At 43.9% G+C, this 25973-nt stretch overlaps 1 protein-coding gene across 1 annotated transcript in view; it reads left to right on the top strand.

The window, feature by feature from the left end:
• The window catches only part of LOC144105685 (receptor-type tyrosine-protein phosphatase H-like), a 145440-nt gene that overhangs the window by 87352 nt on the left and 32115 nt on the right, over window positions 1-25973 (top strand). Inside the window, exons 14-20 of the mRNA XM_077638791.1 lie at window positions 871-1032; window positions 5803-5904; window positions 7934-8075; window positions 9464-9528; window positions 10204-10318; window positions 12082-12165; window positions 14353-14442. Of these exons, the coding sequence (XP_077494917.1) occupies window positions 871-1032; window positions 5803-5904; window positions 7934-8075; window positions 9464-9528; window positions 10204-10318; window positions 12082-12165; window positions 14353-14442 (760 nt within the window). The remainder of the gene's footprint in view (window positions 1-870; window positions 1033-5802; window positions 5905-7933; window positions 8076-9463; window positions 9529-10203; window positions 10319-12081; window positions 12166-14352; window positions 14443-25973) is intronic.

Here is a 25973-nt window from a genome sequence, read left to right as displayed (position 1 = left end):
TGCAGCACCATCTACCCGTCACATACTATGCTTTACTTTAATATGGATATAACATACTTTATTGTAGCAGAGCATCTCACCTAAGGGAAGGTAGCCGTCGTAGTGAGCTCATAGCCTACTTTTCCACTCAAGTAATTTATGCTGCCAGTATTTTTCCAGGCCCGTTATTTCATTTGAGAAACCATGTCGCAGCCGTAAGAAGCACCAACGGCGATTTAGCGTAACATTTTCTTTTTTTTCGTTTTTAAAAGTGCGGGGCAAACTTGAGCGGAAAAGAACTCAGCGGGTTAGGACGTAGCTGCTTCGATTGGTGAATCCTGCCAGGCAAACAGGAAATCAGCAGCAAGGTGTAGTCAACAGCTTGAAAAAAGCTTGAAGTTCAGTGCTCTCCAAGCGCTAAAAATGCAGCATTATAGGCTATTTGTCGAGAAAAGCTGTAATGAATATCCTACAGGCAAAGCCGAGTCTCGCAGTTATCTTAATGTGCATCTAAAGGAGAGTAACTGAAATGCATCGCCATTCATCAGGTGCGTAAGCCATGTAAAGTTCACGCAAATGCACCAGTTTTTTTTTAGGGTGCATTCCATGCATTCGCTGGCGATATTATTTTTTCGTCTTCTTATAACTGCTATTTCCGAGGCACATCCAAGAAAAAAACGGATTGTTATGATTGTTTTTTTTTAAATTATGTTCATGCTGGCGCCGAAATGTCTCCTATGGACTTCTAGCAGCTACTCCAGCAGACAGTTGTGTTCGTTTTTTTTCAGTATTATGGGTCGCCCAACTCTCACAGAGCTTCCTTTAAACTGTATTATATGCTATTCAGTAACCAGCTAAGCAGCCACTGATGTTGAATGGTTTTACGTGCAGATCCACCGCCACCGAAGAACTTGTCTCTGGTTACCCCCGACTGCCCGTCCGCGCCACACCCAGACACTCAGAAGGCTTTCATGTTGTCCAGAGACATGTTCGACGAATCGAACGGCGAGATCATCGGCTACGATGTGGTGGTTGGATCATCGGACCGGATCCGTGAGTGCCGACGTGCTTGGGCTGGCTTGGTGCTGGATTTTATTTTTTGCTTTTAAGAGCGTTAGCTCCTACTCATCACGTTTCGCGATTTGATGGGGTCTGCTACCACCCTGAGATCACAGCGCCACCTGTGGCAGCAACTAAAAAACAGCATCTCTCGCTTGAAGACTTGTAGCGCCATCTACTATAGCATTGTAGAAACAACCACCTTCACCATGCCAATGATGACGTCTCAGTGCAATATGGTGGATCGGGGTGGAACTATGTAACATTGGCGTCAGGGGACGAAATGGCGGCATAGTTACGGTTCCTCGAATCCATGATGGCGGCCATAAAAATTCGTTGTGCCCTCCCATCTCTTTCCCCCTCACCCCCAAAGTATATCTTACAACGGGACGAAAACTGTCCAGTCCCGTGGACAGTTTTCTGTCCAGTGGACAGTTTTCATCCCTGCTGCTGTCCTGCTGATGTTCTGCTGCTGTCTAGTGTCCTGCTCCTGATGCTGCTGCTGTCGCTGATAGGAAGAAAGAAAAGTGCACGGGTCTGCCTACTGGCTCAAGCCGAGCCACGCTCGCTGCCGCGTGCTGAAAGTAGGAGACCGAGCCACGCTCACTGCTGCGTGCTGAAAGTAGGAGACTTAAAGGACAGGAGGGAAAGATGGATAGAAAAGGCGCAGAGCGCTAATAGGCCCATAGGCCCCGGGCCGATCCCGGAGGCAGTGCAATACCGGGCCGACCCGTGCCAGAGTGCGTCTAGCCCTCCGCCATATTAATAATAATAATTGGTTTTTGGTGGAAAGGAAATGGCGCAGTATCTGTCTCATATATCGTTGGACACCTGAACCGCGCCGTAAGGGAAGGGATAAAGGAGGGAGTGAAAGAAGAGAGGAACAAATAGGTCCGTAGTGGAGGGCTCCGGAATAATTTCGACCACCTGGGGATCTTTAACGTGCACTGACATATTCCAAAAATAAGTTTAATATCTTGGGTCCAAGGACCAGCAGCTGATATTAAATAAAGTATCAGGTACCTATAACCGCTTGTGCTATATGTGTATACATTCGTTCCGCTATATATATTCCGACAAGGGGCACTCATCCGGAGACAGCTGCGTACCGAATATGGTAGGCAAATAAAATCATACATGTTGTGGTATAGAATTAAAACCGCAATTAAATAATAGGTAAACATTCTATGCATGGAATTACTAATTGAAGCGTTACCATATCGCAGCGCAAGCCGAATTCTAGGCCCACCTTGACCTCCCAAACGAAGCAAGTTTTGTTTGGGACGTGTCTTGAGGGGGTGTAGCTGGACAACAGGCGCGCTCTTTTTCACTTTCTTCGTCTAGTAAACAAAACAGATAACCCTCGTTACTTCAACGTCTTCCAGAGGGTGGCGGCATTTTTTTAAATTTTTCTTTCCTGCGAAAATACTCAAACATTACCGGATCTGTGTGGGCTCAGTATACGCTTTTAGAGGGCAAATATTGCACCACTTTGTGAAAGAACGAGTTCAGTCGTTGCCTTTCTGTGTATCTGCGTAGGCGAAAATGTCACGCTGGCAGTTTTCTTTAGTGAATTGACCTTTAAGCAACCCACAATTGCCTAGTGACTGACTAAAAGCAGAGATACCCTTGCGATAACGAAAGAAGATCCTTGCGCCGAGTAGTAACATATTCTTCTACGCTGCCCTTGTCATATGTTGCTCTTTATTGCAGTGAAGACAGTGAACAATCTCATCCAATTTTTGTTTTCTGAAAACATCCAACACGTAGTTTTTTTTCTTTATGTTCACGCCCGGCAGGAACAACCGTATTTATTCCTTGGAAAGCTGGAGTTGAAAATGTAATTGATTTTCCTGCCGTTACACTAAAACTCGCGATTCTGATGACGAAATTAAGACTACTCAAGACAATGTGATGCCGTATCAAGCAAAACAGGAAGGCGACGCGGAGTGGTCGCAATAATTCGCCTAAACGAATATTTCCGTCTCTGAAATTTACTTATAAAAACTTTCGGCGGCAGCGATACGCGAATTTAATTTTTCTGGCATTCTCTACCTTTTTCAAACTCCGCTTTCTACGAAAGTAGCCACTTTATCGATCAAGCGCCGAAATCAGTCAACCTCAGTGAACTTGGATTTGTGCCTAGTCGACCTTTACGGGTAAGAAACCAATATTTGGGCGACTGAACTAGCAGTCCAATGTTTATCATTGTCGTACTTATTACTTCCAAGGCCATCAAAATTAAACAGAACAACATTGATTAAAGTGGCGGCGGAGAAAAAATTGCTTACGAGTAAGATATCCGTGATCTCACAAGTGGGATGCAAAGAAATCGACGCTTTCACAAACCTCGCCCGCTTCGAACGCTTCGACATTTTTTGTAGCCGTTTCTCTCGCTATCTCCTCACGCTCTGACATCACGCTGCTAATATATAGGTTCGCTCCGCGCCGTCAATAAACGTACTGTTCTGAGCTCAGCGCTTTTATTTGTGTATTTCACAGTTCTTGCCTCCTCTCAGCGCTGTTCTTTTTTCCTTACTGCATGCCCCAAGAGAACAAAATTTTGCAGTCTATACGTTTTGCAAATCCTTCAAATATGCTCACCGCCGTCCTCAAGTGGCGCCAATTGTCAACTCCCGGAGTTACGCGACAAATCCGTGTTATGCGAAACGGCCTACGTGCAACGGTGGGGTTCAGGATTAAAAAATTCACGCTAATAGTAGCAGTCACTCACTGGCTGATGCAATGTACTGAGTGTACCTATCAGAATACTTTTTTTTAATGCATTGTTGAGAAAGAGCCTAGACTATTCTCGTAGTTCGCTGTTGTGTATGTAGTTCGAGCTTAAAACTGCGTTAAAAGAGGGAATGACTCTTTTGCCTACTATGACGCGAACATCAGACCATTGAAGAAAGTTCTTCGCCCAGAGTAGCAGGAATATGAACCGATAGCTGAGAGGAATCCCATGTAGACCGCAAAATGGCGAAATCTCATCAACAGGCCGGGAAAGCACACCGGACATACGATGACGCAGATTTACGCGGGTTGCTTGGAGTGTGTGTTTGGAGGGGAAGGGTGTCGGAGGAAAGTGGCGTGGTCCTCTTTGCGCAGCCAAATTTCGTCGTGTTTAAATGAAAGTCAATGTGTTTCTCCCAACGAAAATTTTAGGCCGAGAGGGGTTGAGACGGTTTCCCTCGTCTTGACATTTCCACACACCCATGTCCAACTTTCTCTGGCGAAATTTTTGAAAATTAGGAAATTGTAAGAAGCTGTCACGAAAACATTGAACGTAATGGTTCATTCTTCTGATATGTAGCAAACTTTTTTTTAAGTTGTTTTCATCGATCGCATCGAACAGTTAAGATCTGCCTAGGAAAACAAATGAGTAATGCTTTTCACGATAACAAAAACGTTAATAGAAAAACAAATTATAGAATGCCGTTCGATGACCAGTGGATATATTCATTGTTATAGTGAAATCTTTCATTATATGAAAAAATGGTGCTCTTATACAGTTTTCCGCTCAGAAATGCTTTTGTCCAGAATTGTTGGGTATATTTATGCCACTACCATGAATCATTTGCGGTGACAGCACGTGCAAATAGTTGTCAATTGAAAAAGTTCAGATAAATGTGCAGACAAGGCTTCGGAATGAGCTCGCAGAGACAAATCAAACGCAAAAAATATTTTAAAATTTTCGAGTAAATATTCAAAACAGGTGATGAATGGTGAGCTAAATTATATACAATACTATACTGAAGCGAACAGTGAACGCCCTTTGGAAAGTCCTTTGCCTGAAGAGTGAAAAGTTGGAATTATTTTGTGTCATATTCAAGCTGAGCACACACACATTACTAAGAATTTAAATGCGATCAGAGTAGAGGCGGTGTCAGACTACTCTGCATCGTATTTGTAGATGAGTCAAAAACTAAGTAGAAAGCTTTCTCAAGGGTTTACTTGAAAGCCTACCTTCTCGTTCCGGCTTGTTTCCTGAACAAATGTGACTAACCTCCTTCTCGTTTCTCAAGTCTATAGATACACAAATATTTTAGGGAAGCTTTAGCCCTTTGCAAGGGGACCTCGGTTTGGCCTCGCAAAGTTGACTTCGAGTTTTTACCATACCAGCCTTCGTCCCTCTTGCGCCATTAAAAGCAAATTTTCAACGCAATCCCAACACACCATCACATTTGGGAAATGTGCGTGACACCTTTCGAAACATACCTCATAGATCGACGACAGCGCACTTTAGTTTGCACATTTTTCCCCCCTTTTCATTGCACAGCTGTTTTTGACCTCCGATTCAGTAAGGTTCGCATTGCCAACGGGTTGACAAGCGTTTTACGCAAGGACGTACCAGCGCCAGAGATGCATGCATGTCAACAAGAATATGGTTGGCAGTAAACTATGACGCCTCGCCGCATGATGGCCATTCCGTACCTCGGACCATATATTCATCGTCTCGTGTACATGCCCCATTTTGGGTCAAACATAACGAGTTTTTTCAAAATTCCTGCATGATTTGCTGAATCACTCTTTAAATTTAGAGTCGATTGACCCGTAGTTATATCAGACAGAGTTTTTTTTCCAGAAAGCTTATTGACTACCAAGCAGGATAATACACTACAGTGCGTTTCCTTCTTGTGAAGAAGTGATTTATTTAACCAGGAAGAAACACTGCGTAATTATACTGATACAAGTAAGATGTAACGCAATTATGTGAAAGAACTACGCGTTCAGTAATTGCCCTTTTTTATATTCTTGTAGTTGGAAATGTCACGACCAAAGTATCCAGGAGTGAACTGTCACGAAAGCAACCAACACAGCACCGCGTAATTACTCCGGAAGGCTGGAACCCTTTCAATAAAGGTGAGTGTTTTCGTTATTTGAAAGTGAATCACACCGCAACTGAGACACTCCGTGGGCCTGACAGTGTTGAAATCAAGCTGAGAACATCCAGGACTTAAAAAGCTTGATTAGGTATGACCTCAATGGCAAGTTTTGGTTACAGGGGAGTTTATGTAAGCTGTCTAATAATAGAGATTGGTAGCGCTGTCTACATTATCGTCTCCTGAAGCAGTGGGGTCGTTAAGATTAACGACTGCTGTGGATTCAGTTAAAAAAAAATGATCAGGCGATTACATGATGCAGTGCCGAACATCTGCTTTAGTAGTATTCGCTGTACCATCCGCCTTAGCATTCATCGCCGTCCAACTGCGTTGCGTCTTTCAAGTTCACTTCGCCATGGTTTTTTTCGCCCTGATGCTGCCTGGGTGTCTCCTGAGTCCATGGGTTCTGAAGGGTTAAGGTGGGTAGAAGGAGTTTGGAGGGAGGATTTGGGTGCATGGGTTGTGGTGGAGCTTCTGAAGGATGGAGGTGGGTGGGTGCAGGATGTGCGGGGCTTGTGGAAGGGAGGTGGATTTTTACTGGTGAGTACCAACCTGCCAGATCGATGGTGCGACGACCCAACAAAGAAACTGGGCATGATGCTGCGCTATGATTTTCGAAGTGTTTGAAAGAACACCTCCGAGATTATGAACCATGTGTCGAATGTTTGGTATCCTTTATAGCTGCGTACCCTTCGCTCACTGAGGTAGGGGAGAAACTACTCATTGGCATTCGCTTAAGCACTGCCATACGGCTGCAAAGGAAAGCTATACAGCTTTCTCAGAAATTTCTTAGTTAATAAAAAATTTGTTCTGGTCTGGGGTTTGAACCCGGGACCACCGCTTCACCGGAGCAGTCGCTCTATCAACTGAGCTAACAGAGACGGCAAGCTTATGGCAAGCTTATTCCCCTTAAACATTTGACCAACCCTTAGCTCACTGCATAGGTCGCCATTGGTTCAGTGGCTAAACACGGCTTAGCGCTCTTTAAGGCGTTTCACCAGGCATTAACGCAATCTGAATTCTCGTCTTAGGCAACTGCACAAAACTTTGATGGCGCGCATGGCAACTACGGAGTACTCTGCGACACCTGGTGGAAAGCAGTAGCGTAGCTTTTCCTTCGTTAGGCTAGCTAATGTGGAAGTCAAGTGTGATTCATTGCTTCAACAAATTGAGAAGTAAGAAAGTAGGAACACGAGTATGAATTCGACATGTAATTGTCATTTGTTTTCATTACCGAAAAAAGAGCAGTTGGAAAACAACGCTCCTACCGTCGTCTGTATAAGGAGAAACTACTTATTAACACGCACCTGACTGCCGCCGCGAGGCTGCAGACGAAAGGTAATCATGTGGCAATCGTAGCTTTTAAGAAATTTAGAAGATGAACAAAAATCACAGTGGTCCGGAAGCCGAATCCGGGATCATCACCTTTCTCTGTGGTTGCTATACCAACTATCTGCACTATGATTTTTTTTCTGTTTTAAACCACGATAACCACGAGGGCTAGCAGTTGGCAAGATGAGGCCCAATTATTTAGCTACTTGAAGCGGGAACAGCGCTAGTACCGGAGCATGATGAATTTTTTACAACTGCGAGGTTTCTGTGAAGGCTGTACAGCTTTTCATCGCATCCTTTTCGCTGTGGTCTATTGAACTGTAATGAGCAATACTTCTGGAATCGAACTGTCGGAAACCTTGTTGGATACTCTGGACTGCATGATAGTAATCTGACGTAAGAACAACATAATATGTAAGACAGTGAGACCTTCATCCGCAGCGTTTAAATGTTATTATTTTATTTTCTGTAGAGGAAATTAACTCGATTTCAAGAACCAGATCAAATAAAAAGCAATAAACGCAGCTAGTTTTAAGTAAGCGAGGGAGTTCAAGTTTTTATATGCTATATCACCTTCGTTCAGCCTTACCCACAGACATTTCGATATAGTTCTGAGGTGGGACTACTATGCAGTCTCCAAATTGATCTCACTCTCAACGCTATTCTCCATAATGCAGGTGACGATGGGGACGATCCATTAAACTGCCAACTAATGCATGGACAGACAAACACCGTGGTGTGCACGATTGGATCGGAACAGTGCGACATCCACAACCAAGCGCCCTGCAATGGACCTCTCAGAGCAGGAACGGAATACGGGTGAGTAGCCTTGATTGAAATATTGGACAAGACATCTGACGACAAGAAGCTGTCAAGGAAATTCTATCCTAGAAGTCAAGAGCGTTTGAAAGAACACAAAGGCTCGTCGATGACTAGTGAAGCGACCAGGCTACACCTACCGTAATTTCATCACGGGGCTGATTATGCATACAAATCAGAATTGCATTGTAAGACCCGGACAGCCGCAGCAGAAGTAATAGCCGGTTTGCTTCATTGCTTTAGTACTATACTGCCGCAAATATTTGTACTTGCTCTTTGTTCATTCTTAAATGCTGCCGGGAAGCGGCTTTATCGCTTTGTTTGTGATGCAACACGCGACCAGATTTATTTCGGTTGATCGCATCCAGGCGGAGCAGACTTTATGTTGATCCAGACGGTTGTGGTGACTTTGCACGGGATATCTCGAAAGTTCGCTATCAGCTTTAAGCTTAGCACGGCCGAGAGCGGCAGGCATTCTGTTTGACGACCACCGAGCACGTTTGTTGCTACCCCGTCACCGAGTCATTCAGTTATTTGTGGGTACAAGTAAGCCTAATAAAGAGTTTCGTTTGGAAGCCCTTTTCGCAGTCTTCGTGCACGCCGGACTGTCATCACCAGTAGGTGACAACATGGTAAACTAGCATCCACCAACCTGCAATTTTAATGACGCTTTCAGCAGAAAAAAACATAAGATCCCGACAGTAAGGCGGAAGAAAGTGAATCAATGTGCGAACATATCTGCACTGACTGCTTTAATGTAAGCACTTAAATTTGTTTTAAATCTTTCGGTTGTGACCATTGATTGGTAGTTGCAACTTGTCATTTCTACAAGTACATACAATCCAGCTTTTGAACGATGCTTGTACAAAAAAAAAGGTAGGAAGCAGCTGTTTTCTTGTGTCGTAATGCATGATGAAAAATGAATAAAATTCGCGGAAAAAAGTACCAGGCAGATGAAAAGAGTCTAGAAAGAGAGACATGGCACAAAGGAGGCCGAAAATTTGCACTCAAGAACGATTTAACGCTTGCTTCGAAGCTCAATCTTTTAATTAACTAAAGAAGGGCTCCAAAAAATTATGAAAATAACAAACTGACGAAGTCAACCAATTCTCTCTACGCATGTTTCGCGATTAAACCAGTAATAATTTTCTATGTTGTTTTTATAGTGCTTCTGACGTCGGTTATACGGGCTCATATGGCAATTTGACGGTACTGCAGTAAGCCAATGAATACAGAACTAAAACGAACACGTTGGCATTGATAAAAAAGAGGTGAACATTCAAACCTCTGAGTTTGACTGCTTTTAGGAGCCCTATTTTTTCCTCTAAATTATAATCTCGGCAAGCAGTCTCTCTTTATTCCCTTTTTCTTATTTTCTACTCATTCAGCCTGTACATTATTGGGTACACTCGTGGAGGAAGCCGGGCCAGCAGTCCCGAAGTTTTCATCACTGGTAAGACCTTTCCTGCTACCTAGCATAGTAACTGAAAGTAGGAATTCAGTCATATAACAATTGTCGCGGAGGTGACAGTCTGTGTAATTCTAAAGCTTTTCTTTCCTAATTGATACTGGTATCAAATATACGTCCAATGCCTTTCTAGAAGCCGGTTTTAGCATGCAGTGTGCGTGATTATGCAGATCCGCAACCACATTACGTATTTGTAGAGCTCAAAATACACAACCTGCCTATGCAGTATTCTGTCAGGTTCACAATGAGTAAGTTTAATTAAGAATGTTGCGGAAAACGCGGTTGAACGGTTTGCGGTTTCTTTCGCAGCGAGTTTAGAGAATGAAATTCTCTGCACCGGATCATCTTTGCATGTGTGAGTCACGAAACGTAATGGCGCAGGAGAGCTATAAGAGTATATGCTCGCCACTCTCCAGACGCACTTCAGGGTAAGGGAATTGAGGAGCGTATTATTTACGCATGAGCGTGACTGAGCAAGCCTCGCGTGGAGGAACACATATGGAATACAATTGCACACTGTCGCAGAGACTACCCATTTCGCGCTTAAATAATCGCGCTTCTAGTCGTCTTGGTTTTCGCGCGTGGTTTGTACACATTTTTGTGCTTAAAGCGTTGCCATGAGGAATGGCAACCTTGGAGAACACGTGCTTTTTATCGCAGCGCTGCCACAGGAGACGGGCTCCGCTGGAGCAATCGTAGGAGGAATTCTCACAGCCGTTGTTATCATGGCTGCCATCCTGGCGGTGTTCGTCATTCACCGGAGGCGACTGGCGCGGTAAGAACACGAGTGCCATATACTTTCAGCAAGTGTGCATCGGGGTAACCAGTGCGGCGAGCGTGGAGGCAAAAGGGCCTGCACGTTGCTTGATTTTTCAGCTTTTTCCTCCTTCCTTTAAAGTCGTTTGTCCCTAACGGCTTGGTTATGTTTCGTACTTCAACACTGCGCTTACCCAATACTGGTGTGCGAAACACTTGCTTAGTCGGACTCTGAATATTCTCCTTCTTGCAAGAAGAATTCACCAAACTATCTATTACTTTTTATCACATTTTTTTCTAACGCAATCAAAACCTTAGTTACTGTTGCTCACATCCGACTCCTTCATTTTAAAGGAAACCATTGTTTGCTACCTTACTGAGACGGACTACAGCGGATTGTTTTGAAATCTTGAATGTAAAATATCATTAAAAATGGTTATATGACTCAGGAGACCCAATGTGAATTTTTACGCAGCCTTGAGTCTGTGCGCTTTTATAGGCGCAATAAAATTTCTGGTGTCAATATGTCCTTTTCTTCACAGTCCAGATCCACATGTTCGAAAAGCAGCTAACCCGAGCAATAATTAAGTCGATGAACAGCTTAACACTCGATATTCTTTCAGGTCAACACCAGTTTTTTCGCTAGTGCTGCTGTAGAGTACGTCGGACAGAAAACGGTTCTAAGCTACATATGTCCGTACAAAAAAAAACCGGTAGATTTTTTTTGAACATTACGAGATTCATAGAAGAATAGTGTCCTTATTGTAGTTTAACAAGTTTGCAATGAAAAACATTGCACGAAAGACGAACTATCAAAACTGAGGGACAGAGATTGATCACCTCACCAAGCCATTTAAAGCACCCTACTGAAGTTGGTAATGTTGTCAAATTTATTTAACGCACTGATTACCTGATAGCCAGACGTTTCTTATTGTACCATTGTTCACTGTACTTTATTCTTTGCGCGGCCATCCCTTTCGTCCCATCCAAAATAGGACAAGCTGTGTAGCACATTTCATGGAAAGGTAATAGCTGGCACTGTATGGCAAAAGTTTTGGACATGAAATCTTATTAGCAGTACATACGTTGCATTCAATCAACTAGAAAGATCTTTAGGTAACACAGCTTTGCTAATTCTTGCTTAGGACTGCAATACGTTTTAGTGCTGCTGCTAGGCGGATTTTCGAATTTCGCGCGTACGTGTATACGTTCCTGAAGCCTGCTTTGTGGCGGTGGCTCCGATGCCCGCCGGGTTGTGGGCAACACGCCAAGTGGGTACACCTGAAAGGCCTTCACGTGGATGAAGGCCTTCAAGGTAAATGCATTCAAGCTAAAGACCTTTATGTCAGAGGCTTTTATGGTGAAGGCCTTCGTGGCAAGTATCTTCCGGGTAAAGACCTTAGGGTAGAAGGCCTTTTCGTCAAAGGCCTTTATGGTAAAGGCCATTAGGTGAAATGCCTTCAGCATGTAAAGACCTTAAGCGTCAAAATTAACTAATGCTATTGCACGGTATTCCCGCTTAGCAATTCTGAACCGTCTGCAAATTTTTCTGTAAATTTGAGTTTTTGTTTTTTCCACTTTCGCTTGGCGCTAAAATTTGACTGCCCAATTTCAACAAGAAGTGCGAGTGCTCTCATGGTTTCTCTGTTAGATAGTGCACGAAATATTGTGTTTAAGGCGGACGTGCAGCCACTGGCTTCAAAGATGTGCTTTTACAAAAAAAGAAATCCACAACATTCGATATTTGTGTTCTTACTCTTAATCTGAATGTTTCTTCTCAAGGCAGAAGCAAGTGAATTCCAAAAGGCTATCCACTGAAATGACCAACATGAACACCTCACGCGCCCATTTGGTTCCGATGCCCAAGTGAGTTAACATTGCGCCTGTACAAATCATTACGACGCTGAAAGCTTGATGCTGCGCGCTGCGAAATGATAGTGTCCTGATAGTGTGTATTGTCGTTTGAAGAATCTTTTAATTCTAAATAGTGTACTACCAGAATTTCTTCAATTTTCCGCTGTGTACTTTTTGTGCGCATATTTGAAAGCCTATTAGTGCAGCTCCGCCGGAAAGTGTTTATAAAGACATCATCAAGTACTAGTGCCACTGTTTGAGATGTCGCATATATCAGGGAGCAAAAAGAGATTTACTTCTACACAGGCATGTTTCATGCAATAAAGATGCGTAGAACTCAATTTGCACAGTTTTATTCTCCTCTAGTAAATTAAGAATACAAAGACAACTCTTATTTTGCTCTGGTAACGCTCTGACTTCTTGATAAGGTGCTGCATAAAGATACGAAACCTGGCACTTAGCAGTGATTTTCTCACTTGCGGAATAATAGCTAATGGGTTGGGCAGTTGAAACGCATGCCCCGCGTGTATTACCAGCATAACGCTAACTCATGATTGCGACGTTCTAAAGCAGTTCATAAAATTGTTTGACTGATGATTTGTAGTGAAGTGCTAAATTTTTAGTTTATGTTTACTCTAAACAGAAGTTGCCTAATTGCTATGACTTAACTGCTTTGTAACATTGCAGTGGGATAAAAATTTGAGGAGTAAGCTGTCGGCCGCAAGCTCTACTAACAATGTTACAGAAAGTATATTTCCAGGTTCTGATATGCGAGAGACGAAGGCTTTGAATATTTTGTGATGCAACTTTGCTGCGTCTGAAATATTGTTTCATTTCCTGAGATTTTTTAAATAAAGAACGTTTTGACGGATTTTAACCTCCCAAGAATAGGTGCGTTTCATGGCTTCTGGCTTGCGCAGTTTAGCGCACCTGGCTGATTTTGACAGCCGTCATTATTAGCTTGCACGTTGATTTCAAGGGCAGACATCGTAGAGACCCTTGTTTTGGAGCGGCTAGATTTACCCACTTTCATTGAAGGGGATGGCTGCAATTACGTATTGTCAAAATTAACGCATTCTTCCAGAGTACAGTTTACCTTAGTGATAATGCTTTCCACTTGGCATTTTACAAGACGTGCTAGTTGATGATGCCTTTGGATAAATAATCGCTGGCTATATTTTTGGGTCCAATAATATAGATTCGAACATAGCAATTATTTCAAATTCCAAACACTTTAACTCTTTCAGAATATATTGAAACCAGAAGCAGAAATAACGGCGATTGGAGCGGTTTGTTTCTTGGAAGATTGGTTTGGTTTTCTGCGATTTAACGTCCCAAATTGACTGAGGCTGTGAGGGACGCGGTTTCGTCGAAGGGTTAACGTGACAGATGCTGTTTCAGATAGCAATCACTGCTAGAGCTTTGCTTACAAAGGAACTTCACGAAGTTCAAGAATTCTGAATATACCGCTCTCGAAATTCAGCCGCATTCTGTTTAAACCCAGCCGATAGACAAGATATCAATTGCACACTGCATGTGCGCTTATATAGAAGAAAAATGCTTTTCTCTTAGATATGCAAACGTATTAAGCATTTTGAACGTGCTTTAGCAGTGCATTTTCAAGTGTACACTCTGCGGACCACTTTAACTCATTGTCCTAGAACAAACGCAATTTTGAAATGCCCAGTGGCGCAAGAGGTAACAAAGTTTACTGTCGTTCGCTTTCGATAAATATGGGAAACATCTCTTTAACGTCGCCCTAACTAGAAGTATTTTACAGCCGCAGATATTTTACTCAGACGGTTGTTCCAGATCCACTGCTGTTAGTGTTTGAAGTTTTCAGCTCAATTTTTTTTCTTGCTCGCTCCTCATTTGCAAGGAGATGCTTATTTCTTCGCGTTTATTTTTCCTTTCTAATCTCAGTTTACATTGTTCCACTGCTCCATATATTATCAAATTAAAAATTTATGTCCTACTTCTTAAATACACACGTTGTTTTCGTGAGCCAACAACAGTGGAGAGTAAAGCTTGAGCGTCCCGTTTGTTTTCTTTGAAGCCACAATGGATGAAAATAGCTAAAGTTTATGCTAGATGGATAAGTCTTTGGAAGGGACTTTGTAGTTTCTCACACGAAAGCAGATATACGGCACGCATGTTTGAGGAGCGCCTGATTTTCTGTTGAATATTTTTAATTTGCAGCGGAAACGGGTCAACAAGAAAGCCAAGCCCACCGGTGATACCTGAAGAACCCATAGAAATTCAGCACCACGTCCTCAAGGACATCAACAAGTAAGCTGGTCTGAGCGTGAAAATTGAAAGGCAGAATATTTACACACATCTCAGGTATTGATTAGAGATCGATGGGAAAAAAAATTAGGCAGTGGCTGAGCTCCGGTTAAGCCTGGATATACAAGCGAAAAGCTTCAGATATTATTGGTTTGACGCCATGGTTCCATTCCTAGGCTAATTCCAAGGTCAGGATTAATTTAATTTATTTAATATTGATAATTTAATTATGAACTCCAACGGGATGCGTGGTGAAATTAGACTTTCGGCTACATCGTTTAGCAGTGGCAAACCAGGTGGCATAGGTGGATAGCGATACCCGTTGCTAACACTGTAGAGAGGGATTTTCTGTTTCACCGGAGATCGCTTGCGCGACGCGCACACGCTAGCCACGGTAGCACTAAACTCGACCGTTGTTAAACTTAACGTCTCACGCATACTGTCACTTACCGGCGTCAAATCTCGCAAGTGCCACAGTCTTTCGCACACATCACAAACATGGCCGAATCAGTTTACAACACAGTCTGTCGTAAACGCCCTAGTCGCACTCGCACTTCCGCTAAGTCGTACCACGTGGTCGTTGTAATGGCGAGTCTTGGGATTTCCTCTTCTGACTCTCTTGTTCCCTCTTCTTCACTCGCTTGGCTGCTGCTGGCTGAAGATGCGGCCAAGACACGCTTTTCGGCTTATTTCCGACGTCGTTGAGCAAGGCGTATTTCTCGTTGTTCAGGCGTTTCGGCTGCACGTTTAGCTTTGGCTTTATAATTTTTTCGCTGTTGTGCAGCCAACTCCCAAGCGAGTACTTCTGGATCGGACGAATTTAGTTTCTCAGTTTTTCTGCGTAGTCTAGCAGCAGCCGCACTCTCCTTCCCTTCCATGTCGAGTGCGCACGCCTGTTCTCTGGCAGGCGCATTTTATAGCCTCCTTGCGCATGCACATGACGCATATGTGCAGTAGCGCGCGGCTGCGCCGAAAGGTCAGGCGACGGATGCGGCAGCGGCGAGGAACGGCCACCTGCGCGTCGCGTGACGTCACTCGTTTTCGCGCATGCGCATAACTCACCATTTCGGCTCACTCGAGGCTCGGCTCTGACCCGCGTAGTGAAGCTTTTCGCTTGAAAAAGAACGGGTGGTAGCTGTCATAAATCTTTGAAGCTTGATGCAAAGTGGCATGCTCAAGGCTCCCTTCGGCAGCATGCACGCTTGAGCTCGTAGTCAGGTCATAGGAATTCTCATGAAGGCACCAATGCGGGCGTAGCACAATCACGCCAACTTTTGGGAGAAACTAGTATTAGCTGAGCTTTTCAGTACGAATTTGTATCCTGCTAATATTATCAATAGAACCATTTTTTATCATTATCAGCCAGGCTACATCCACTGAAGGAAAAAAGCTTCTTCTAATGATCAATAAAGTCTGTCCTGCGTCAGCTATGGCTATCAAGCTTCCTGGTCTAATATACCAATAATATTCTATCTCGCTTCATGCTGCTTTTACGAGCTATTGAAGCCCACTTCCCTATACTGAACAAACAGCGGTTTTCTATTCTCTGCTATACATTTCCTATACATTTCCACTTATTCATGAAATCACTTACAATACAATTATTCCATTTTTGTTTCGCAACCAACTCCGTGCTTATGTGGAAACCAATCCACAAAACTGCTGATGGAATACACATTACCAGGAATTCGGTCAATGGTTCGATTTGCTTTGCCTACCACCGCGTGACACATGGCTTTCAAGATTCAAAAATAGACAGGACCCTTACCAATGCGTATCGCCAGATACAATGTTAAGGTGTTCATATGTTACTATATTTTTAGGTAGAGAACACGAGAGCAACTTCGCATCTGCATATTTCTAGAGCGCTTTTTTTTACTTTTTCACGAACAGCTTTTTCGACTTGCTGTCCTGTGCTAAGAACGGTGCGCTGCCGATGACCCTCTGAGCTTCACAACAGCTGTCAAAGATAAGCCGTGTTTCATGCCACCGCTCTCACCTTACTCTTTCTCCTCCTTCCACGTTTACCATCCTCCCGATGATTACCTTGGTAACTACCCAATAGTTAGCATTCCTACGCTCACGCCATAACTTCCACCTTCTGCTGTAACTCTCCCTCGCTCCCTTGAAGGGTAACAATCCTTCGTGTGGTTCCTGTGGTAACCACCTTCCGGTTAAATATTCCTGTGCTCTCGCCATACCCTTCTCCTTACGTGGTAACTCTCATCCTCCTTCATGTTCCTATCCCTTTCTTTGTTGGTTACCACCTTCTACACAGTTTTTGTGGTAACCGCTCTTTGGTTACGCTTTTCTTCCCCTTCTCCCTTCTCCTTCCGCAGCAACTCTATTCCCCCTTCCAAGGTAACTACCCTGCGGACAATTCCCGTGGCATTCTTGTACTTTAACCGTCCTTGGGTTGGCGATCCTTGCGATCACAATCTACCCTCTTCATTTGACGCTAACCTCATACCTAATGGTTCTAGTAGTAACCACCCACCGGTGGCGCTTCGTCCGCTCTCGCGATACTGTCCTCCTTGCACGGTTACAAACCTCCGAATGATTCCCACGGCAGCATGCCCCGGTTACGAAGGCTACAACGATTACTACCACCTTTTCTCTTACTACTATTACTACGCTGACGACAACGACGCTATCCTAGGAGCGGGCAATAACAGCAGTGCTGTGAAATAGCACGCTAACTTATCTGCAACGTTATGAAGAAAGAGTATGACATAGTTGCTACAGAACAAAATGTGGTGGGTCGTTACGCTTAGTGGCACTGCCTGGAAGCTTTCCCCAATTCCTGGCAATGTATACTTTGGGCAGGGAGGGAAGGAACAGCCATGCCACGAGCGGGGAATGCCTAGAAGAGCAACAGTGAGTTCGAGTGCATTTTGATGATACCATGAGATCTTAAACAAAAGCAGTTTATTCTAACCACTTGAGCGGAAAATTGTACTGCTAGTCTCATAGGGCACGGCCCAAGAAAAGATGAATTTAAAGTCATGGCACCGAAGCGGGCTATCGAAAGGAAATTGATCTCTGTGATTTTATGAGAAAAAGAGAGAAGTTTTGATCGGAGAAGCGCTTGTCATCGACACCCTAACTAATATTAAGAAAAAATAGGCATTGGCAGGGCGTATCATGGGACGAGAAGATAACGGCTAGCCCTTTTGGCAACAGAGTGTACTCAAGAGTACGGAAGTGTAGCAGATGGCCGGGTAGAGTAAGCCGGGCTGATGAGACAATTAAGCTTGCAGGGTCAAGGCGGCTGAAGCTAGTGCAGATTAGTATTAAGTGCAGGGACATGTTAGTGGCATTTCTCATGCTGTGAGCGTAGTTAGTCTAATGAAGTTGATTTAAACTAAGTGCTGAAATTTTGTTGCTGGCGCTATGTCACCGCGTTGATAATTTTGACGCAATGTACAATCCTTTCTACATAAAGGATGTGTGAAGGGGGGGGGGGGATGTCGCACAAAAATTTTAAAATCCGTGAGCATGACGTGTGAACAGCAGCAGAGAGACTGTATTCACTTGTCTGCCACCCTTCCTGATCGATAAATGTTTGCTATGAGGAACCATCAACCGCCTATTCGGATGGTTGCACGCGGAAGACTTGAGACTAAATCTTAAGGCAGAACACTAATAAGCGCCAATTTGCAGAAAATCTTTTACCAGATTACCACGTGCAGGTAGAGAACGTTAGCAGATTGTGACCTCAGCGAGGCGTTAGGAAGAGCACAAACGATGGCGCCAGCCTTGAACGCATATCTTACTTCATCCGCCAATAACCCCTCCATTTGAATCATTCGGTATGAGAGAAATCACTCTGCAGCGAAGCACCATGGCCTTCGATGCCGCCATGCATTACGGCAGGGACGCCAGGAGTAGCTTGCGCGTCCCTTTTCATTGATCCCGGAGGCTCCTATCCGGTCCCAAGACGACTTTGAAGCACGAACTCTTGTTCGTGCTTCAGCTTTCGCTGCTCTTGCTCGGCGAACGTTCGCCGCGTTTTCTGGAAATGAAAAATTTTTTTCGAGATGAGTACTAGAAGGCCCACAAAACAATCTACCAATTTTCGCCCAATGCCTCATGGTAGTTGGATGCTTCCCACAGCGCATGACATGGCAACAATGGCTGTGATTTTTGTGCAGCTCGCGGGACTCTCATACGCGCTGCCTGGCGCGACGTTTTTAATTAGACAAGGCGACATAACCAATAAGTCACCAACCGGCTCAGATAAGTGGTCGGAGAAACAGACCTGCGATAAGGCCACGTGAAATGAGCAGTGCGGAAAAGGGCATCTCAAAAGGTCACTTGAAAGGGCATTTTATTCTATTCTCTTTGAAATTAATACTTAGCTTGAGGGTTCAAGAAAAACTGCTCTTGCATGCAAAATATTCGCCATTCAAACCCCGAGCTGGATTTCTGATGTCCAATCAATGCTTGGCTAATTAAAAAATTAAATAATTGCACATGTTCCAATACGTCAACAGAAAACGTTACGTGTGAGCTCTAGATTTCAGTGAAGAATTTCATGATGACTGCAATAGAGAATACTAAAGTTGGCAGAGAGCTAGGCGCTCTCCCCATCGTTGTCCACGCAACCTTCTCTCGGGCAAAAATAATTTACACTCTGAATTCATATTCGCTTAATCGCGAACGAAATATGTTTTCTGCAAATGTGTATCTGGCGCCCGGCTTGAGTAGAACTAAGTTCGCCTGGGCAGTGCCGAGAATGCTTATGAAGCCTTTGGCGACTGACAAGAAATGTTCTTAATATACATTCTTCTTGAGGTACTTGAACGAACTCGAGCTGGTTTTTCCGTGTTTGGCATGTGCAAAGAGGGAAAATAGAAAGTTGTATACTCATACTTAGCTTGAACTGCCAACTTATGATGCTGTTGGGGATCGAAAGCTAAGATGCAGTATATCCTAAATTTAGTCGCTTTTTGGCAAAGTATTGAGAGGAGGAAAGAAACCTGCTGCGTTTCCTTAAAAACGTATCTGTATTTATCAACACGCTCGGTCCGTTCCCTCTAAAAACTGTGATACAGGTTGAGCTGCCGAATATGAGTTTTGTGTGTTTACAGACAGCTCGGAACTCTGAGCATGGTAGTTGCTTTAGGTTAAATAGAAGGAGGCATGGCTGCCAGCCTTTTAGGGGATAACAACCGGTTCGAAATGGCAAAGATGTCTGTCCTCTTTGCAGCGCAAAATTCGGCAAGAAAGAAAGTATAATTTTTCCTTCAGGCAAGCAATGGCACAGAGGCTCGCGGCAAAGATGTGACTACTACACTGTAAAAGGCGTCCGGATGAAATCGAGTCTGTGACTCATGAACTGGAGATTTATATGAAGCCTGCACGAAACTCTACTTGTGCGATACTCGCTCATAGCACAATTATGGCCGCAGTCTTCACACTCTGAGGGCCATGCCTAACGAACTAAACTCCAGTATGAGTTTCGACACTGAAGTAATACTGAAGGGAGAAGCAATACCGTAGGCTTGTCGTAGAGCTCGGTTACAGGTATGCAAGGAATTGCTTGAATGGACGCGTTTAATGTGACCCGCCAGGCTTTATGCCCCCTGACAAAACGACCCGTCGCCGGTGCAGTGTCTAGCGCCATGAGAGTTGTGTCGCGGCCTCTGGAACAGTGTTTTGGAAATCGATTGCACCGGGAACACAATGATGCAAATATGTTTCAATTAGTGAGCGCCGCAATAATGGGTGCGAATTCGGATGAGTGCTCGCCAATGGCACGTGGGCAGCGCGCAGTTTGTGATTGCGCCGACACGGAGTGTGTCCAGGCTACGGAATACCGGTGCAATGGTGCTAGGGGGAGAACATTTAAGGTAGTATAGATCTTGATTTCAGGAACAGTACTTGGAAGTCTGCGCAAAAAAATTTGCTTGTATAGAGTGACCTTTCAATGCTAACGTCCGTCGATTAGATGCTGTTTGATACTAAACGGGACTTCAAATACAGGAGTGGTGTAGGCTCTGTTCTAACGAATATCATTCTAAACTCTCACATATCGAAATGGTAAAGTACTTTTGCGACCACAAATAACCTAATCCAGGTGGGCGAGAAAGTGACTTGATGTTCTTTAGGTCTCTTCTGGTCATGTGAAAAAGTAAACTTTGTACAGGATGGCCTTAGAGTTCGCCAGAGGCAGTGCGGGGGGAAGGTTGTCGTTACAACTACTAAGACTTCTTTGCTGCGACGAAGAGTGATAAAGGCAATAGTTACGTTTGCCTTACTGCTCGATTCGTCAGTAGGGGAGTTCTGCGTTTCAGTTGCGGGAATCTCACGCCACTGCTTGGGATTTATGGCACCATTTGAGTTTAAAGTGAGCGAATGAAATCCAGCAAGAATTTAATGAGTGTGAAAAAAAAAACAACTGCACTGGCATATTGGGAAACAAGGCCAATGTACTAAATGTACTATGCATTTTCGCTCGCACTGAGAGCAGGCGTAAATAGGATGTTCTTAATAGTTCAGCGAAAAGAGCACGACCAGTCAGAAGGCCGTTTTCCAATAACTTTTTCACACTATTCTTTGAGTTATGGCTGCAGAGTGGCTAACCAGAACATTGCCAAGAAGTTATCTGCATTTCACAGTTATTTTTTGTACTTCAGCAAATGAACGTATCTTAATACAATGAGTACTGGCACAGGACAACGCTAATTATACTAGTTCTAGAAATGCGGATAACGATGAATCATAAATTATAAACGCCTGCGCAAATCCAGAAGAATCACCGACGAAGATTTTTAGGCTAGTTAAAAGCTGCATAATACTCGGTATTGTTGGAAATATAATTAGTGGCGACATCATGCATCCTAGACTAATTATGTGACTTAAAAAAGACGTAACAATGCCGAAAGTTATTGCGCCATTATCGAACTTTGCCAATATCGAACACTGAACTTCTTGTGATAATGTATTATCACTACATACAGCCTTTGTGAAAATTTTGAGGTGGGGGGGGCTCTGTCTATAATCTGTGCAGAGGCTATTTTTGCGTCATTTACGAAACCTGAGCCTTGGAACAGTTGCGAATAAACGTTCCTCTAATCTTATAGAGATTCGAACCTGTGACGATGCATAACGAACGACATGGCTTGGGCCTGAAGCAAACCACTCCGGGCTATAGGCTTCAGACAAATGGAATGAGTCGACCAAAACACGCATTAAAATTGTGTTGGGAACTCACGAAAGAAGTACGGCAGCTGAACATATAATGTATCGAAATATAGAATTTTTTTCCTGGGCGGTGAAACCAAGGTGTATTTTTGTAATCATCTGAATTTGTTTAAGAAGGGTTTCAAAAACAAGCCGAAAGTACGAAGAAGAAAATAGTTAGATTAATACTTGAGTAGCAGCGAAGGGGCATCGCACAATAGCGATTGTGAACGTTGTTACATTTTACTTCAGTGGCACATATTCTGGTTGTAAAATATGCGAGCCTTCCGTTTAAAAAAAAAACATACACTTCTAAAATCACCTACTGCAGAGGAAACACATAATAAATATCTGTAGTTATTCTGAAACTTTACTGATTTGAAAAGTGACATAATTTGCAAACTGCGAAGAGAAACTCGTTCGGGGGCAGAAAAAAAAACGCAAGAAATGGGCGATCAGCAATGCACAGCGTGAGAGTGTCCTGCAGTTTAACGCCAGGTGATTTTTGCTGCGGCCATATCCTAATGCTATCGCGCAGCGGCCTTTGAAGCTGATCTGTTCACACCGTCGCGGGTTCCACTGCCAATCGTGTATGTTGAGGTGATTTCTTGTTAACCTCCTATTGTTGCATCGCTGTTGCTAGGCAACGGCACAAGATCCAAATACCACAAGATCCATAGATAACAAGATCTTGGTCGGTGTTGCAGAGCGTATGAGTGCTTCCGCACCGATAAGCCCCCGCAGTTAGGTTCAGGCAGTCGATATTACTGCGTCGCTATTTTCTAGAAAGAATTTATATGATAGCTGCACCTTACCAGCCTATACTCATGGAGCAGATACTTAAAATAAGAAGGAACTTTTGAATTGGATTCCAGACAACACAGCAAGGTGCGGAATGTAAAGTTATGAGGGCTGCATTTAGAGAAAGCGCGAGATCAAAGTACCATAGTGAATTCCAGCACAAGACAAGCTCAGCAGGGGCCGCGGACAGACAAGCGGGCAGATCAGATTAGGAAGACTGAGAGGATAAGGAGACCACGACTGGGGCAGGATAATGATAAGTATATGTGAGACAGGACTTTATCCTGCTATGGACTTAGCTTGTTGATGGTCATTGAAAGTCGACCACGTGTTCCAGATAGTTACAACACAGAGAAATACAAGCTTGCAAAAATGCACTAACAGAAACAACTAATAAAAGCCACAATGAGAGCAAAGGCAGCTTAATCAGAGCCATTATCATAACCAGGCACTGACTAATAGTACTCCAAGTCCGCACGCGCGCGCTGCTCCATCGCCTGCTAACGATTAACCCCCAATCTCTACTTCTTTAATTATTTCTGCAGTGCATGTTAGCCTAGTATTGCCTTCACATGTAAATATATAGTGTGTTCCTTAGAATCAAGAAGAAAAAAGGTAGGATTCATACTGCGGCCATGGCATTCCCATTCAATCTTTTTGCGAGGGGGACATGCCCTCCGGCCTTTTCGGGGACGTAGCGACCACGAAAATTCTTCCTCCATGCTCGTCCAAAACAGAAGACCGCACGGGAAGGAAAAACTACTTTATAGATTGCACCCACGGTGTGGTCGAGCATGAGTAAACGAAAGCAGCTCTGCGAATAACAAGCGAAGGAAATACCAAACGTGACTGGTACACTGTTGTGCTGCTTAAGGAATGAAAGTTATCAGAAGCGCCTTTTGCTTTTGCGATGTTTCTGGATCAATTTCATAAGCCTCCAAAGTCAACACTGAGCTGCTCGATTATGTAGCGCTCAATAAAACAAAGCCAAGGAAGAAGTAAAAGAGAAAAATTAAAAACAAAGCAAATTTAACGGCCAACTGCCATGGTGGGCAGTTCGCTCAAAATCCGGTGGGCAGATTATGATGGCGACACAAGCTCCCATGACCAGGGTGACCGTGCTAGGTTGCTTCAGGGGTGGACGGAGGGGGAATCGTCCTTTCCACGCCAATGCCCCAAGCAAACCGTCGCCAACGCCGACGCCGCAAAATTGTTTCCCACATGGCGGTACTAACGTAATAAGGAAATCAGGAAACAAACAAATCAGAAAACGAACAAGAACACCACTGTGTCGGAAAAAAGTCGGCATCGTCGTAGGCGTCTGTTGTCGGTGTCATTGACCCTGTGTGGAAAAAATCCCCAAAGAAGCAGCCTAGTTGGCAGATGAGCCACCTTGGTCACGTGACCCTTTAGCGTCATCATAACTTGACCACCGGATTGTGAGGAAAGTGCTTACCGTGGTATGTGCCAGTTGAAGATTGGTCGCGAGAGGTTCCTCGGGTATAGCCGCCTTAATGGCACCATCCCCACCGGTGGCAGCACCTGCCATCGCAGGAAGTGGCGCATCGCTTTGCAAGATGCCTCCCCCCCCCCCCCTTCCCCCCCCGGAGGACTTTCAGGGACCTGTAAATGGAAGAGAATGACCATTTCCGCGTATATGAGCATTAACCCATCAAAGCTATCCCGTCGTACCCTCAAGGCGGAGCAGCTTAACTTTCCCCTCCAATTTTTGAAATACCCTTTCCGGATGAACCGAAGTTATTTATACTGTCTAATATATCTTTTTCTTTTCATTTACCACAACACGATTAGCCCTTGGCGACATCTCTATGTTAAATTTATTCTTGTCCACAACCTTGACAGTATCCCTCGTAGTTTTACAGGGCAGCTGTATAAGTGCCCCTTCCTGGCTTGCCCGTCGTCGACGTCGTAGTCGTTGGCGTTGTCGGCGTATCCGTTTGTCCAAGTAGCAGAGAGAAACACCACTTGGAACGTGCCACGGGAAGATCCTGGAGGGTGACTGGCAACGTATCACGGAACCTGCTAGCGGTAGCATGTGTCCTGCGAAGAGCTGCGTTCAAATATTTGACTACCGACTACTGTTATTGTCTGCCATTTTTTTTTCATCTCAATGCACTGACAGGCTGGTTAGTGCTCACCTAGCTGCCCAAACAGGTCAAGTGACGTTGTAGTGTTGTTTCGTGAGCATAGTGTTTTGATCGATGCACACCTGCGCAGACGACAAAGAGACGTACGACTCCAAGCAGGTTACTAAGAGAGAACTTTGCTTTTTCCATCAGTTTCCAACACATTTGAAATATTATTAACGCTCTGTGTTAAGTTCTTATAGTGTTTCGGGTTTATGGATTACTGCTGTCACATCTCGATCATTTGTACTTTTTTTCGTTATTGCAAAAGTAAAGTTTTGAAAAATAAGCACCCATAAAATGCTTTCAGCATCATGAAAATAGTTCGTTACCATTCCTACTCGAATAGTAGCTTTAGTCGTCTTCTGATGAACTCAGTAGAATCTCTTAATATTGTAGCCTTAATGTGTTCGTTTCTTCTCACGCGGAATTCATAACATCACAGTTGCGCTGCTTACCTTCAAGACTGCAAGCAATCTTCCTTTTTTCCCTTCGTGTGTTAGGTTTATATCTCAGTAGAGACCCGAACCCGCGCCCGCCTATAGTTTCGTGCATCTTTTCCGAAAACCGAAATCTCAAAAATCTTATTCATGTGCATGTTCTACAAATTTTTTTACATATTTTAATTTGTTCACGGTATCGCTAAGCTTAATATCTTATTCCGTAAGTTAAACATGGCGGAATTATTTATTCTGCTTTGCCCTAATCAATACAACGGAAATTCGACACAATGACAGAGAACGCAGAATGTATCAAGATAGCTCTCTGCAGAAGCCTTCTTAATCTGAACAACAGGATCCAAGGAGGCTGATAAAAGAGACACAGAATTCTTTAAGTGGTATTTTGTTTTTGTTGTTTACCTGTTAATTGTCTGGTAACCACGTGATATACGTCCTATTATCGTAGTTATGATTTCTCTCGTACCTGTTCTGGAACGCTCAGACGGAAGTATGGCATTCGATGTTAAGTAAGTAGGTTATAGGAATACCTTCATTTGATATTATCAGTTCAAGCGTCACTTTCACCACTGCCGTTTATCTTTAGTCAGTGCTTCGTGGTAGACATTCTGAACTAATGTAGTTGGAGGCACGGAGGAGCTACGTATACAAATAGAGATAACCTCTCAGTCTTTGCGGCTGTAGCAAGGCACACAAATGGAATGCAACTAAGCGGGGACTAAGCTCGTTTCCGTGCTATCAACAGTTGCTCGTAAAGTGGCCGATGCTAGTAACCTCTGCGAAGCGAGTGGGAGGGGCAACAGAAGGAAATGCGAAGGGTGCAGACGATAGTCGGCAGGAGGTGGCAGCGCGAGCATACTGCTCCGATCGTCCTCCATCTTGAATCTAAAATGCGGCGAAGCGCGCTGCGCCTTTTCCAAGTCTCCAGTTTAATTAAGAA

Source organism: Amblyomma americanum, chromosome 9, assembly GCF_052857255.1.
Source record: "Amblyomma americanum isolate KBUSLIRL-KWMA chromosome 9, ASM5285725v1, whole genome shotgun sequence".
In the NCBI taxonomy this organism is placed as follows: domain Eukaryota; kingdom Metazoa; phylum Arthropoda; class Arachnida; order Ixodida; family Ixodidae; genus Amblyomma; species Amblyomma americanum.
This window is presented reverse-complemented; position numbering and strand designations above follow the sequence as displayed.